The following is a 16,331-nucleotide window of genomic DNA, read 5'->3' as shown; positions in this document are numbered from 1 at the left end:
GCGTCATTCCTAGGGCAGAACTAAGGTAGATAGTCATAGAACTAAGAAGGTCATAGAAACAATAGTTTTCCAAGTGTTTGGTTAAATAGCACGGGTAAACGGCGGGAGTAGTAAGGTGCCGAACGAATCGAAAGTTTTGCCGGTTATTTTATGCGAAGGCAGTGCACCTGGACAATATCCAAGACGTTGAAACAGCGCATATTTTTGAATGATAAGTTTAAGATTCGAACAAATGATGCTATAATGCAATTAAATAAAAAAAAACTAGTTTTTTCAAATGAAATTAAGGAGCGACATTAAAACTTAAAACGAACAGAAATTACTCCGTATTTAAAAGGGGCTTTTCTTCCTCAACGCCTCCCTCTGTAGGCTAAAGTTTGACTCTTTCTCTTAGCTCTAAATTTTTTTAAAAGAAAAAACTTTAGTGTAAAGAGCGGGGCGTTGAGGAAGAAAAGCCCCTTTCATATACGGAGTAATTTCTGTTCATTTTAAGTTTTAATGTCGCTCCTTACTTTCATTTGAAAAAACTTGTTTTTTTATATTTAATTTCTGGACGTTTTTTAATTCATGCATGTTTTGATCTTGGCTCTCCGCACATAAATAATTAAAGCAAAATTTGCATATTAATTTTCTTTTTGGCTAAATGGCTTTCTCAAAGTTTTGATCGGGAGATTTTGAGAAAAAAGGAGAGAGGGAGGAAGCCTAGCTGCCCTCTAATTTTTTGATTACTTAAAAAGGAAACTAGAACTTTTAATTGTTTTACGAACATTTTCATTAGTACAAAATATACGTAATTTACGAATTAACTTACGCAACGAACTTCTATATTCGTATGTTTTTATTGCGTATATGAGGGAGTTCACCCCTCGTCGATACCTCGCTCTTTACACTAAAGCTTACATTCTGTCTCAATTCCTTTAGAATGACCCTTGAATCACAAAGGCCGTAGAATAAATAGTTAAAATTACTAAAAATACTTTTGCGTAAAGAGCAAGGTATTACGAGGAGGTAAACCTCTCATATGCGCAATAATTTCTCCTCGTTTTAAGTTTTAATGCTGCTCCTCACTTTCAGCAGAAAAAAATTCTCATATTTATTTTTCCTTGTTTTTTTAAATAATGCAAAAAAATCCTGCGCCCCCTTCATTGAAAGTCTCTTCCCCCATGAGAAGTTTTTCCATGGAAAGATCCTACCGCGTAACCCCCCCCCCACCTCAACTCTCCCTCCCAAACCAAAAAAAATCCCCCTGAAAACGTCCGTACACTTCCCAGTAACCATTAATATATGTAAACACAGGTCAAAGTTTGTAACTTGCAACCCCTCCCAGGGAGACTGCGGGGTAGTAAGTCGTCCCCAAAGACATAGTTATTGAGTTTTTTGACTATGGTGAATAAAATGGCTATCTCAGAATTTTGATCCGGTGACTTTTGGGGAAAAATGAGCGTGGGAGGGGGCCTAGGTGCCCTCCAATTTTTTTGGTCAATTAAAAAGGGCACTAGAACTTTTAATTTCCGTTAGAATGATCCCTCCCGCGAAATTCTAGGACGACTGGGTCGATACGATCACCCCTGGAAAAAAAAATAAAATAAACACGCATCCGTGATTTGTCTTCTGGCAAAAAAAGCGAAATTCCACATTTTTGTAGATAGGAGCTTGAAACTTCTATAATAAGGTTCTCTGATACGCTGAATCTGACGGTGCGATTTTCGTTAAGATTGTATGACTTTTAGGGGGTGTTTTCCCCTATTTTCTAAAATTAGGTAAATTTTCTCAGGCTCGTAACTTTTGATAGGTCAGACTAATCTTGATGAAAGTTATATATTCGAAATCAGCATTAAAATGCGATTTTTCTGATGTAGCTATTGGTATCAAAATTCCATTTGTTAGAGTTTTGGTTACTATTGAGCCGGGTCGCTCCTTACTACAGTTCGTTACCACGAACTGTTTGATAATATAACAAAACTTATCATTTGTTTGTTTTTTTTCGTTAAGCTTTAAGCGTTCAAAAAGCAGCTGTTTTTTATTTTTACTAAAAACTCAGGTGTCCTGTTTTTTTTTTTTTTTTTGGTCTGTTCTGTTTCAGCTCTGTTAATTTTTTTCTCTGTTTCTTCGAATCGAATGAACGAATCGAAAGTTTTGATCGCCAGTTATTTTATGCGAAGGCAGTGCACCTGGACAATATCCAAGACGTTGAAACAGCGCATATTTTTGAATGGTAAGCTTAAGATTCGAACAAATGATGCTATAATGCAATAATAAAACAAAACTTATCATCTGTTTGTTTTTTTGTTAAGCTTTAAGCGTTCAAAAAGCAGCTGTTTTTTATGTTTACTAAAAACTCAAGTGTCCTGTTTTTTTTTTGACCTGTTCTGTTTCAGCTCTGTTAATTTTCTTCTCTGTTTCTTCGAATCGAATGAACAAATCGAAAGTTTTGATCGCCGGTTATTTTATGCGAAGGCAGTGCACCTGGACAATATCCAAGACGTTGAAACAGCGCATATTTTTGAATGGTAAGTTTAAGATTCGAACAAATGATGCTATAATGCAATAATAAAACAAAACTTATCACCTGTTCGTTTTTTTTTGTTAAGCTTTAAGCGTTCAAAAAGCAGCTGTTTTTTATTTTTACTAAAAACTCAGGTGTCCTGTTTTTTTTTGCCTGTTCTGTTTCAGCTCTGTTAATTTTTTTCTCTGTTTTTTTCCAAAAAAAACACAACAGAACAGTGTCCTCAGTCACACAAAAGCCACAACATAAAAAAAAAACACTCAAATATACTCAATTAAATCATAGCACCCTCATAACCTTCAAATCATTGGAACGGAGAAAAAAATATGAAGACCTCAAAAGCTAAAGAAAAAAAAAAGAAAAAAAAAGAAATCTCGTCACAAATACCAATTATAGTGAAACCACAAATTACACGAAATATGAATAAATTGAATAATATACAAATAATAGATGAATAACAAAACAAATCCCTATCCCTTTTTAAACTGTGATTTTCCACATTCAACATAAAACTTAATTTGTAAATAACTATTGGTGCTCTACTTCCGAATAATATTTGGTATGGGACTCCACAAGCCTGTCCCAAATATTTAATTTTAAAAGCTGACCTTTTTACCATTCCTATATTTGGTCATCAAATCAGTAGCATTTCTTTTAAAAGAATCATCCAGAGCACTGATTAATTAAAAACACTAAAGACATAACTCAATAATTAAAACTGCTCAAGAATATAATTAACAAACATTGACTATTAAGCGACTTGCACGAAAGGGAAGGGAGCCTCATTTCTCACTCCGAAACCATGAATTTGTTTGAAGGCAACACTTTTTTATTTGAATTATTGAATAACTTGAAAATCTATGATATGGGGAACACAATGTGTGGCATTTCTTGATTCCCTGGCGAGTTCAACATTGGCCAAACCCAGCAACAATTTGCCGAACGCTTATTGAGCATCTTCATTCCATAAATAAAGCTTTTAAATTAACAAATCCACCGATGACTTTTGTTTTTGCATTGGCCGACCATGGGCGCTCCGAAAAGCAGATGATAATTTACAAGATATTTTCCAGAGAAATTGCCTACGGATTGTTCTAGGTACCCGGCTGACTGACCGTATTTCAAAGAATAGTTTGTACGAAAAATGTGGTTCAATCCCGCTTTCTAGGACTATAATGAAAGAAAAGTTGAGAAGGCTAGGCCACGTTCTGCGGATGAAAGATGAGAGATTGCCGAAGATTGTCCTTTTTAGCCAACCGTTTGGGGCTACACGGAAAGCAGGTCGTCTCTGTCTGGGTTGAGAGGATGTCATAAATAAAGATTTAAAGGAAATGGGAACTTCCTGGGACGATGTAAAGAGGGAGGCATTGAATAGATTAGATTGGAGGAGGAGCCAGCGTAGCTGTGCTGGACTCAGGTGGCTTGGTGCTGCAGTGAGTTATTAGTAGTAGTAGTAGTAGCAGACCATATTTTTCAACATCTTGACCATTTCGTTCAAAGAGACAACAGCTATCTCTAATGATGAAAATTTAACACAATGGAATAGGGAAGTCTTGCATTCAATTTGGAATAAAGTGCATTTAAAGTACACCACGAGTCTCTTTAACACTACCTACGTTACGGACGCAAACCTTTTGTTCCAAATACATGCTTTTTAATCACGACACTAGCCACAATGGACTGTTCTGCAAAAACTAAATTGGTTATTAGCCTTTTTCCTAGGTGATCGCAACCATATGAGGTTTATGCCCTCACCTCACTTGCAGTTAAAATTCAGCTACATTCCGAGAAGGAAGGTTAAAATTCAGCGTGACCTACTAGGCAGGACTAGTAGTTGGGCCTATATCATCCCTGACGATATTTGTTAGAAGAACTCGGTCATTTTTTAGCCATGAATTTTCAATCAATATTTATAGCATAAGAACTAGTTTGCTTTACTTGTTGACAACGTAGTCTTTTTGTAATAATTATAATAATAAAAATGGAATTACATTTCTGGGGCCATTTCAAACGGTTCGTGGTAACGAACTGCAAGTAAGGAGCGACTCAGCTCAATAGTAACCAAAACTCTAAAAACGGAATTTTGAAACCATTCCGAAACATCAAAATAATCGGATTTTTATGCCGATTTTAAATATATAAGTTTCATAAGTTTGGTCCTACTCATCAAAAGTTACGAGCCTGAGAAGATTTGCCTTATTTTCAAAAAGGAGAAAAAACACCCCATAAAATTCATAAAATCTTAATAAAAACCACACCATCAGATTCAACGTATCAGAGAACCCTACGTTAGAGGTTTTAAGCTCCTATATGACAAAATGTGGAATTTTGTATTTTTTGCTAGAAGATAGATTAAGGATGCGTGTTTAGTTGGTTTTTTTCCCAGGGGCGATCATGTCGACCCAGTGATCCTAGAATGTTGCGAGAGGACTGCGCGATTCGAACGGAAATTAAAAGTTGTAGAGCCCTTTTAAAAATTGTAGGGCAGCTAGATCCCCCTCCAACATTGATTTCCACCAAAGTCACCAGATCAAAATTTTGATATTGCACTTTTGTTCAGCATAGTGAAAAAATCTATTAACTACGTCTTAAAGGACGACTTAATCTCCCGCAGTTCACGGGGGAAGGGCTGCAAGTTATGAACTTTGCCCATTATTTACACATAGTATTGGTTATTGGGATGTAAAGACACATTTTTAGGGGGATTTACTCAGGAAGGGGAGAGGAGATGGTTATGTGGAATGATCTTTCCATGGAGGAATTTTTAAGGAGGGAGGAGTTTTCCATTAAGGGGGCGCCAGATTTCCCAGCATTATTTAGAAAACGATCAGATATTAAATGCAAAAAACAAGTTTATTCAACTGTAAGTAAGGAGCAACATCAGAACTTAAAATGAACAAAATTATTACGTATATGAGGAGGGTGAATACCCTCGTCTATAACTCGCTCTTTACGCTAACGTTTTTTTTAGTACTTTCAAAAGAGCTATTAATTCTTTAATAGCTAACGGTCTTTTTGATTCAGGGGATCTTCTTAAAGAACAGGAACAAAATTCAATATGTAGCGTAAACAGCGAGGTATTGACGAGGGGGCAAACCCCTCATATACCTAGTAATTTCTGTTCGTTTTAAGTTTTAATGTTGATCCTTACTTTCAGTTGAAAAAACTTGTTTTTTATTTATTTAATTCCCTTAAGGTTGATCTGTCGACCCATACAAAAGAAGATTTAACCTACATCTCTTTACAGAAAGAGGAAAAAGGCTAGCGGCATGTTAGACTACACCTTAGAACCACACTTGATGTACCCAGGCCATCAAGGAGCCCCCAATCTTCCGGCAGGTTTGCTGCTGCCAGTATATACTCCTACTGAGGCAAGATTGAGGTGTTTAGGCTTCAGAGACCTGAATGATGTGTTCCGCGCATGGTATACGTGGTAATTTAGGTCTGCCTCTGGGGCATGAAACAGATGATTGCCAGTGGAGTACTGCATTCGACGCACAATCGGGAAATATCCACACATAGTACGTGGCAAAGGTATCTCCATCGGCGATCTCTTAAGACATCTGTCGCTGAGGGCAGACTCGTCTTGTCGCAGATCGATTGGTTGTTTATTCTCTGCTGCTGGATGTTTTATACATACATATATATATATATATATATATATATATATATATATATATATATATATATATATATATATATATATATATATATATATATCTATATCTATATATATATATATATATATATATATATATATATATATATATATATATATATATATATATATATATATATATATATATATATTGTTAGATTTAGTATATTCGCCCTTTAGTTCTAAAAAATCAATTTTTTATCTATTTGATTGTTTGGATAGAAAAAAAGCAAAGTTGTTAAATTTGACACCAATAAAATGACCTTAATAAATATGCTCAAGGACAAGGCCACATCCATGCGGAAGGGGAGGTTACTGGAATGGAAAACCCCCGTCCCCGAAATTTTTTCCGGCTCATAAAAACGTAAAAAATATGTATATAAATAATTCTCTTAATAAGTTTTTAAAAGCTCTTTTTGTAACCTCCCCCCCCAGACAAAAATCCTAATTACATACTTGTTCAAGAGTTATTTGATAAGTAGTGTCATATCTTAAAAAGCTGCTTGTAAGATTTAGGTTATCTCCCCCATAATCTTTTGGATCACAGGTGCGCGTGAGCCCGATTCTTTGGAAGGGAGATGAGTCACCGTTGACTTCCATTTGGTTTGGGAGAGTTGGTATTTTAGTATACATTGATATTTTAACAATTTCAATATTTTTGGTGGATCTCATAAGCCAGTATTAGGGAAACCCGCGCCATAGAGATTAATCGTAAAAGATTCCTCTTCTAAAACTATCAGTTGTGGTCCCAGATTAACCTTATTAGTATTTCAGCTCCGTTCCCGGAAAGCTTTGTGAATCGGTTTCGTTTGAAACCGAATTCTTGATAAATTAGGCTTCTAGTGAAACGATGGGCATTGGCAAGAAAGGGGGGAAAGGGATTCATCTGAATGAGACAGATGATTCCAAGCGGATTATTCTGAAATAAAAACAATTCAAACTAGTAATACTATAAAAAACAATATTAAAGATGTAGAATAGAATAAAATAGAATATAAAATACGGATATAATACAAAATAGATATAATATATTGCATAAAAATACACCAGCACCCGCAAAAATGCGTCTTAATGTTTGATTGGTGTGTTTGAGAGAGATGAGCCTGAATATGAGACAAGGAATTCGCCAGCAATTAGAAAACCGATTAAAAGGCCTACAAGATTTGCATTTTCGATTCGCCATGTTCTTCCTTCTATATGGGAGTCCCTTCCTTATGATATAGTTCAAGAGACTGATAGGCCGACTTTTCGTGGGTTGCTTAGGGACTATTGTTTTGGTATTTATGATTTATTTAATACATAGATAAAGCAGGAAAATAGTCCATAAAAGTGTTGTTATATTAGGTTAGTGTAGTTCAGGATCTCAAGTGGTGACTCTTTTTTTTTGCCTGTTTTTGTTTTGTTTTTTGCTTTTTAGGGGAATCCATTGATAGGAAACATGTTTTGTAATAATTTCTCCTCGTTTTAAGTTTTAATGCTGCTCCTCACTTTCAGCAGAAAAAACTTCTCATGTTTATTTTTCCTTGTTTTTTTAAATAATGCAAAAAAATCCTGCGCCCCCTTCATTGAAAGTCTCTTCCCCCATGAGAAGTTTTTCCATGGAAAGATCCTACCGCGTTATTGTTTTTGTTTTGTTTTTTGCTTTTTAGGGGAATCCATTGATAGGAAACTTGTTTTGTAGTTATAAGAAATAAGGCTTTTTGGCAAATTTTTCTTTTTTTTTGCATTTTTTTTGTGTTTTGTAAAGGAATTATCTTTCTCCCTATATAAAGAATATAAAAGAGATCTAAAATAGAATAAATAATATCAATTAAGATTTCCAAAAAGCATCTTTTGGTTTTCTTTTTATACACGACCAACGAACCTAAACAATAATCTAAATTGAAATAATTTTAAGGAGATGCGATGACCTTTTAGTAGTGCCAACCAGCGTTGCCAACGCGGCGCAATTGTGCTGTTATGGGTGTGATTTATAGGGCCTGGTATAATGCGGTAAATTTGGTACAATTGAATTTTCCAGTGTATTTGGTCTAACTTGCTCCCTTTTGACTCGGATATCTGTTCCAAGTATTAGTTTATTGAAAATTGTCTTCTTCTTACGGCAATTTTTCAACCTGCTGCTCAGATATTCTTCGAGTAAAATTTTATTCGGAAAACTGGTACGGTTTATCTCAAAACATTGGCAATGATGGTGTTCGCTTAACCTGATTTATGAACTCTCACATATCATGATGCATACGGTTAAGTTCTCCTATGCAATTTCCCATTAGACAAAAATTGTTACATTTCGTATATCAAATGGGATTCCTCTATGATAAATTATTAGTAGTATTTTTAAAGCCTTACCAAAAAATAGTCAGCTATTATTTTTAGTGTTTAATTAGCAATGATATTACAAATTCTCGATCTTTCATTCTTTCATTTCATTTCTGAACAAGGATTACAGCAAAATAGCATATGGAATTTTTTGTGCTGGTTCTTTTAAAATTGATATTAAAACCTTTTTTTACAAGCAATTATTAATTGTATAAAATAGCAAATATTTAGAATTTTAATCCGATTTGCCTCCCTCTTCCAATCAGTACTCCTGTCATTGACGTAGATTATTATTATCCTACAGAGTCTGGAAGTAAAGCTCTTTAAAAATTGATATCAAGATTCACTTTTATACATACTTGAAATTCGAAATGGACACTTCAAAACATAATAGCATAATACATAACATTCCTTTACTTTAATAATTCAATTTTAGCTATATTTTAAAATAATTTAATAAATATAATTATGAATTCTAGATTTTTTTTTTTTTTAGATAATTTATCATGAATTTTTTCGAACATTTTCTTTCCAAACTTCTTCCCCACTCATAGCAACCCCTGAATGAAAGCTGTCGAGTAATTCGTAATCAAAGTGATTGAAGGAATAATTCTTATTTGCCGATGGTCGGACATTTACGCTCCAACTAAATACCCAAAAAGTGCAAATTGAACCGAATCGTAAAATTCGGAGAAAATATTTTCTAATGCTATGAATTATTCTCATTCATACCTATATATCTTCTAAGAAATTTCCCAATACTATATAGAAAAAAAATACTTTATTAAACGTTCCGCCTGGAAATATATATGTTTAATCTATATATATGTTTAATCTATCTAAGTTGGGAAAAAGTTGAAGAACAGGTTATTGGACTATAAGTCCATACCAGAGGTACTGATCTCAGTTTCGGGCCCTTCAGCCAGGAAGTGCAACAGGGGGCTGGGAGCCGGCCATCCTATCGTTTCGCACACCCTTCCTGTTCACCTTCCCCAGATTTCTACAGATATACATTTAGAGCTGGATCGACTCTGGCTGAGCTTACAGAGCCACAACACTGGCCTCGTTCCGAAACCAAATAGCCAGCAACACCGGCACTCGAACCCCTTTCCTCACGGACAAGTGATTTCAAGTCTAGCGCGCCAACCACTCGGCTAGGACGGCCTAATTGGTAAACAAATCGGATCTATCTGATTTGTATACAATATTAAAGACAATTAATGAGATTCAGTGCTTCGTAAACACTTTCCTAACACTAAAAAATGTTTCCTTACACTGAAAAATGAAAAGACATTGCTTACCTCAGTTCTGGGAGATAATGTAAAGTCGCATGGAGGAATAGTTTTTATCTGGTCTTCTTGCTTGACAGGACAAGTCGACGGCACGACCTGAAAAAGAAACAGAGCCTTCATGCTTTGAACAAAAAAAAAGGTATCAAGGCACAACTGGGGCTATTTAGGAGTAAACACTTTAAAACTATGAAAACAAATAAACAATCCGAAAATACATACTCATATTATTGCTATGAACACTTTACCCTAACTCCCATTATGTGCAAATCTGTAACCTAAATATTGTTCCGATGCATTTTGCCATGCGTCACTCTTGTTTCAACTTAATACCTGTAAATTATATCAACGTTGACGAAATAGAAAAAGGGGAAAAACAAAAGTATATATTAGGCTATAGATTTTCATATTAGGGTAGATTCTCATAGTACCTGTAAATTATATCAACGTTGATGAAATAGAAAAAAGGAAAAACAAAAACAAAAGTATAATCTAGGCTATAGATTTTCATATTAGGGGGGGGGGGTGAGATAAAGTAAAGCAAAGCACTTTTAGGAATGATATAAGTGAGTATTTTGGGATTCTTAAAAACCGTTTCCAGATTTTTTAATGTTTCTTCTCAATAGCCCAAATTTTACATTGATATAAAACTTATAATACTAAAGACAGATAAAAACAAATCTTAAAAGTTGAAAACACAGATATGGACAATCAATTTCGTTATCAATCCGAAAGAGATTTTTGTCCCACACAGCCTGGCGCTATGCTAGATTCGAATGGTGCGACATTTAGTTTGGGGACAAAATCTCTTAGCTACTATAAAGAAAAATAACTTAATAAATTATCAATTATAAATTGAATAATACTGATTATAAATTTAATAAATAAATTAATATTGTAATTCCTTTCTTTGCCAACAGCTTAGTTCATTTTCTGATCCCTTTCTAGACCCAATGAAACAAAATGGCTATTAATTGATCTGCGACTGTAGGCTTATACTTTAGGCTAAAATTAATTTAAGTTCAATTTACTCTTTTTAGTTTTTTCATAAGTCTCTCTAAAATATTCCCTTCGGCGCATATTCAATAACAATTGGGAGGGGATGATAAATACTGATAATAAAAACCGGATAGAAGTAACATTTAAATTTTTGATCTTACCACAGCACAAAAAAAATGTTAAGGGATATTGATAAAATTAAAAAAAAAATAATGAACTCACTAACATCCAGAATAGACAGGGCAAAGACCTACTTTTTGTCACACAAATTCGAGAAATTCAAGATTATATCAATTATATTTTACTAAACGAGGAATTATTGTATATCTGTATATTTTCATTTGAAAACAAAATGCACCGAACCTTTGAATTTTTATATGTTACGGTTTTGACATAGATTCCTCTTTCTAATTAAAACTTGCACAGGTGGAATATCTAGAGTGGCATTTCATTCACATTCTACTAAAGGTCATATCAGTCATTTTGAATAATGAAGACAGACGTAACTACTCAAAACAAACAGGTATAGAAGTTTCATTAGTTTCATCAGTATACTCATGATTAAAACTTCCATCATGTTCAGAATTTCTTAGAGTATCCAGTGTACTAGTCCAAAGTCAAAAATATTCTGGTATTTTAGAGATCAACACTTTTATAAAGAATCTAAATCCATGTGTTGCTGTTTCTTAATCGATATGTCTTTTCTTTCATTTATTTAGTTATTTTATTGAATTTTATAAAATAATTATATGGTTTTACCCTTTCTTACCCTCGCCCTGATAACTAAACAAATTTTTTCGCCTTTGGCATCCGAAAAGACAAAAGTGAGCTTCATAATTTGCTATGTTTAGGCATAAATGTGCCATCTCAGTCTAAAATCAAAAGGAAAAACATTTTTTGACCTATTTGGGCAGAAGGCAAAGAGGCGGTATATACTATAGAAACGTTTTATTAGTACATAAAGTAAATATACTTATTAGTTTATTTTATTATTTACTTATTAGGTATTTATTATTTTTCGTTGTATACTTTGTGCCTACTTGTTAAGGTTAGGCATCTTGTAAAGATGATATTATAAGACTCGGGTATCTTTCCCTGGTTTCCCAGGGGTATCTTTCGGGTATCTTTGCACAGATTCTCTCCCCTTATCTTTTTTTTTTACTTTAATTTATTCTGAATTACTTGTTTATTTTGTACAAAGAGAGTAAGGATAAAATAGCCATTTGAAACTTGAATATTTTGTCGTAGTTTTTATTTTAGGGAGAGGAAATTCATTTTAATTAAAGATCGATATTTAAAAAAATCATCAAAGAGACCTCCCAGGGGAAATCACAGATTCTGTGTGGCAGGACTCAATATTTTCATCACTTATTATATAAATAAACAAAAAAAAAAGAAAAAAACTGCAATTTTTATAAATAAATAAAGATTAAACCTCATAGGAACCTGAAATCGATGCTTACAAAAGACACCCCCCCCCCATACCCATCTATAAATTCTTTGAATAATTTTAAAAGAGAAAATACTCTCGTTCATCTTAGTGCTTTCAGAAGACTATTCCAAACCAAAACAGACTATTCCAAACCTAGTAGTATGTCCTCCCCCGTGTACTGGGTCCGCGGAATTCCATGTACCATAAGAATGGTATGCAGAATTCGCGTAAAAAACATAAAAAAATAATTAGGTTCTAGTTTCTTTAAACACAGATACACAAAAATACCGGTCAGATAATATCTAAACTACCTAACATTAAAAATATTTATATAGCAATAAAGAACGGTTGTACGTTCACATTTTTCAAAGTCCATGAGTAAACACAACGTTTTATTCTGTAGAATCTCTACCCGCTTAGAATTTACAACAAAATTACTAGCCGAAAGAAAGCAACCATAAACAATGTAAGAGTAAACGAGTAAATTATAAAAAAGATTTTATTTTTTTAGGAAATTCAATTGTATTATAGAAAAAAAAACTCCGAAGCCTTAATTTCAAGCAATTATGATTTCTTCGACAATGAATTCATAGCTACCATACCCATATTTACCAATTACGCATACCCACACCAATTCCGATTCATAACTACCCATATTTTCATTTTGAAGGGGAAGTTTATTAGAATAGAAAAAGGACATTAGGTTAAGTAATTAACAGCCTAGATATCCCAAAAACTTAATTTAATGGAAAGAAAAAACCATGCGTGAAAAGCGTGTAATTTGCTTTGAATTTTCAATCGCAAAAATAGCCTCGGACTTACAGACACGCTAAAAAACAAACTCGGGGGAAACGAAATAACGTTTGTGAACTAGATAGATGGTGGTTTTTTTTATTATTATTATTAAACGCGTTACGATTTCCTTATTATTGAGATCTATCAGTTAGAACTCTCTGGTACCACAATTGACTGATGCTGATTTGGCAGTACCAGGCCCAGGGATCGATTCCCGCTGCGGCAAGGTTGAGTGAAAGGGTTACTACTTGTCCCTGTAATGACAAGACCCAAAGATCCAGCAGCTGAAACATCGAATCAACGCCCTTATGCGCCAGCAATGGCTCTGAAGGGTCTTTATCCTTTTAATCACTTAGACCAAATTTATGAGGGCCCCACTTTATGCTATCCAATCATACTAATTTAAATCCTTGAACAGCTCTGATATCAACAAGACGTGTGGTACCCATTGTTTCAGGATTTCTGTTGAATATTATTCAACAGAAACAGGATTTCTGTTATGATGCAATATTATTTGGATGCTTTTCTCTATTGGGTATTATGTAACCTATTCCTACAGGGCTAAAAAGATAAATGACATTACCTCAGTCTTTCTTATCAGAGGAGTGGAGACTCTAACAGTGTTTCTTGGACTGTCATTACTTCCTTTTGAGTTATCAGCTCGTTTTAAAGCCTAAAAAAAATCAATAAAAACTTCGACAGCACCAATAAAAAAAAAGACTCAACAGCAGCGATATGTCAAAACCTGTTTAGCAAATTTTCTTAAAACCAATCTCATTTTATATTTATTTCATGTTAAAACTTTTAATACTTTAAGGGCACCTTTTTTTCCTGATACCATTTTTAAACTAGTCATTTAATCAAAAAACACACAATAACACAGAAAATCAATAAAAAACTTCGAAAGCACCAACAAAAAATGACTTAACGGCAGCGGTATGTCAAATCCTGTTTAGCAAATTTTCTTATAACTAATCTTATTTTAAATTTATTTCTTGTTAAAACTTTTAATAATTTAAGGGCACCTTTTCTCCCGGTAACATTTTTTAACCTAGTCATTTAATCCTTTTTTTTTCAAGTATAATATCCCATAATGTAAAACGAGGGAAAAAACCTCAGATTTACTGAGTTAAAACAACAATAGCGCAGAAACACAGAAAATCAAAAAAAAACTTCGATAGCACCAACAAAAAAATGACTCAACGGCAGCGGTATGTCAAATCCTGTTAAGCACATTTCCTTAAAACCAATCATATTTTTTATTTATTTCATAATAGAACTTTTACTACCTTAAGGGCACCTTTTTTCCCGGTACCATTTTTTAAACTAGTTATTTAATCCTTTTTCAAGCATAATATCCCATAGTGTAATACGAGTAAAAAGACCTCAGATTTACAGAATTAAAAAAAAAAAAAAAAAAAAAAAAACAGTAACACAGAAAATCAATACAGAACTTCGATAGCATCAATAAAAAATGACTAAACGGCAGCGGTATGTCAAAACCTGTTTAGCAAATTTTTTTAAAACCAATCTTATTTTAAATTTATTACATATTAAAACTTTTACTACCTTAAAGGTACCTTTTTTTCCGGTATCATTTTTTAAACTAGTCATTTAATCCTTTTTCAAGTATAATTTTACATAAAGTATAAGACCTCAAATTTACATAATTAAAAACACAATAACGCAGAAACACAGAAAATCAATCAAAAACTTCGATAGCACCAATAAAAAATGACTAAACGGCAGCGGTATTTCAAAACCTGTTTAGCAAATTTTCTTAAAACCAGTCTTATTTACAATTTATTTCATATTAAAACTCTTACTACCTTAAGGCCACCTTTTTTTCCCGGTACCATTTTTAAACTAGTCATTTAATCGCCTAATATCCCATAGCGTAATACGGGTGAAGAGACCTCAGATTTAAAGAATAAAAAAAAAAACAAAACAACAACACACATTAACATAGAAAATCAATCAAAAACTTCGAAAGCACCAACAACAAAAAATGACTCAACGGCAGCGGTATGTCAAATCCTGTTTAGTAAATTTTCTTAAAACCAATCTTATTTTAAATTTATTTCTTGTTAAAACTTTTAATAATTTAAGTGCACCTTTTTTTCCCGATACCATTTTTTAAACTAGTCATTAAATCCTTTTTTCAAATATAATATCACATAGAGTAATACGAGGGACAAGACCTCAGATTTACAGAATCAAAAAAATCATAGCGTAGAAACACAGAACATCAAACAAAACTTCGATAGCACCAACAAAAAACAAGAGCTAAGAGCTCATATGGCACTTGTGACGAGGCAAGAAGAGCTAAGAGCCAAGAGCTCATATGGTATGAGCTCTAACAAAATTCTAAGAATCAACAGATTGATTTAAAAGGAAAATCAGAGGCTTAATGCCGGTCAGGATTTAAAATAAGAGCTCTGAGTCACAATTTCCTTCTAAATATCAAAATTCATTAAGATCCGATCACCCACTCGTAAGTTATAAATATCTCATTTTTTTTCTAATTTTTCCTCTCCCTTTCGCACCCCATATGGTCGAATCTGGGAAAAGAACTTTATCATTTCAATTTGTGCAGCTCCCTGACACACCTACCAATTTGCATCGTCCTAGCACGTCCAGAAACACCAAACTCTCAAAATCGCTGAACCCCTCCCCCCAACTCCCCCAAAGAGAGCGAATCCAGTACGGTTACATCAATCACGTATAAAGGACATTTGCTTATTCTACCCACCAAGCTTCATCCCGATTTCTCCACTCTAAGCGTCTTCCAAGATTTCTGATTTCCCCCTCCAACTCCCCCAATGTCAACAGATCTTGTCGGGATTTGAAATAAGAGCTCTGAGACAGGAATTTCATCTAAATATCAAATTTCATTAAGATCTGGTTACCCGTTCTTAAGTTAAAAATACATCAATTTTTCCAAATTAACACAACTCATCCCAGCTCCTCCAAAGAGAACGGATCCGTTCCAATTATATCAATCACGTACCTAGAGCTTGTGCTTATTCTTCCCATCAAGTTTCATCCCGATCTCTCCACTCTAAGCGTTTTCCAAGATTTCTGTTTCCCTCCTCCAACCCCCTATGTCTCCGGATCCAATTCGAGTCGAAAATAGAGCATCTGAGACATAAGATCCTTCTATATATATCAAGTTTCATTAAGATCCGATCACAATTCGTAAGATAAAAATACCCCAATTTTCACGTTTTCCAAGAATTCCGGTTTCCCCCTCAAACTCCCCCCAATGTCACAGGATCTGGTTGGAATTTAAAATTAGAGCTTTAAAGCACAAAATCCTTCTAAATATCAAATTTC

The 16,331-nt window shown here is 33.9% G+C and overlaps 1 protein-coding gene across 2 annotated transcripts in view; it reads right to left on the bottom strand.

The window, feature by feature from the left end:
• The window catches only part of LOC136038514 (uncharacterized), an 88,326-nt gene that overhangs the window by 12,937 nt on the left and 59,058 nt on the right, over positions 1-16,331 (bottom strand). For both annotated transcript variants that reach the window (XM_065721614.1, XM_065721615.1), the window contains exons 8-9: positions 13,579-13,668; positions 9,782-9,868 (exon numbers count right to left, since the gene is read on the bottom strand). In XM_065721614.1, the coding sequence (XP_065577686.1) occupies positions 9,782-9,868; positions 13,579-13,668 (177 nt within the window). The remainder of the gene's footprint in view (positions 1-9,781; positions 9,869-13,578; positions 13,669-16,331) is intronic.

This window comes from Artemia franciscana, chromosome 18 (genome assembly GCF_032884065.1).
Source record: "Artemia franciscana chromosome 18, ASM3288406v1, whole genome shotgun sequence".
In the NCBI taxonomy this organism is placed as follows: Eukaryota; Metazoa; Arthropoda; class Branchiopoda; order Anostraca; family Artemiidae; genus Artemia; species Artemia franciscana.
The sequence above is the reverse complement of the archived record's forward strand: the minus strand, read 5'-3'. Positions and strand labels throughout refer to the sequence as shown.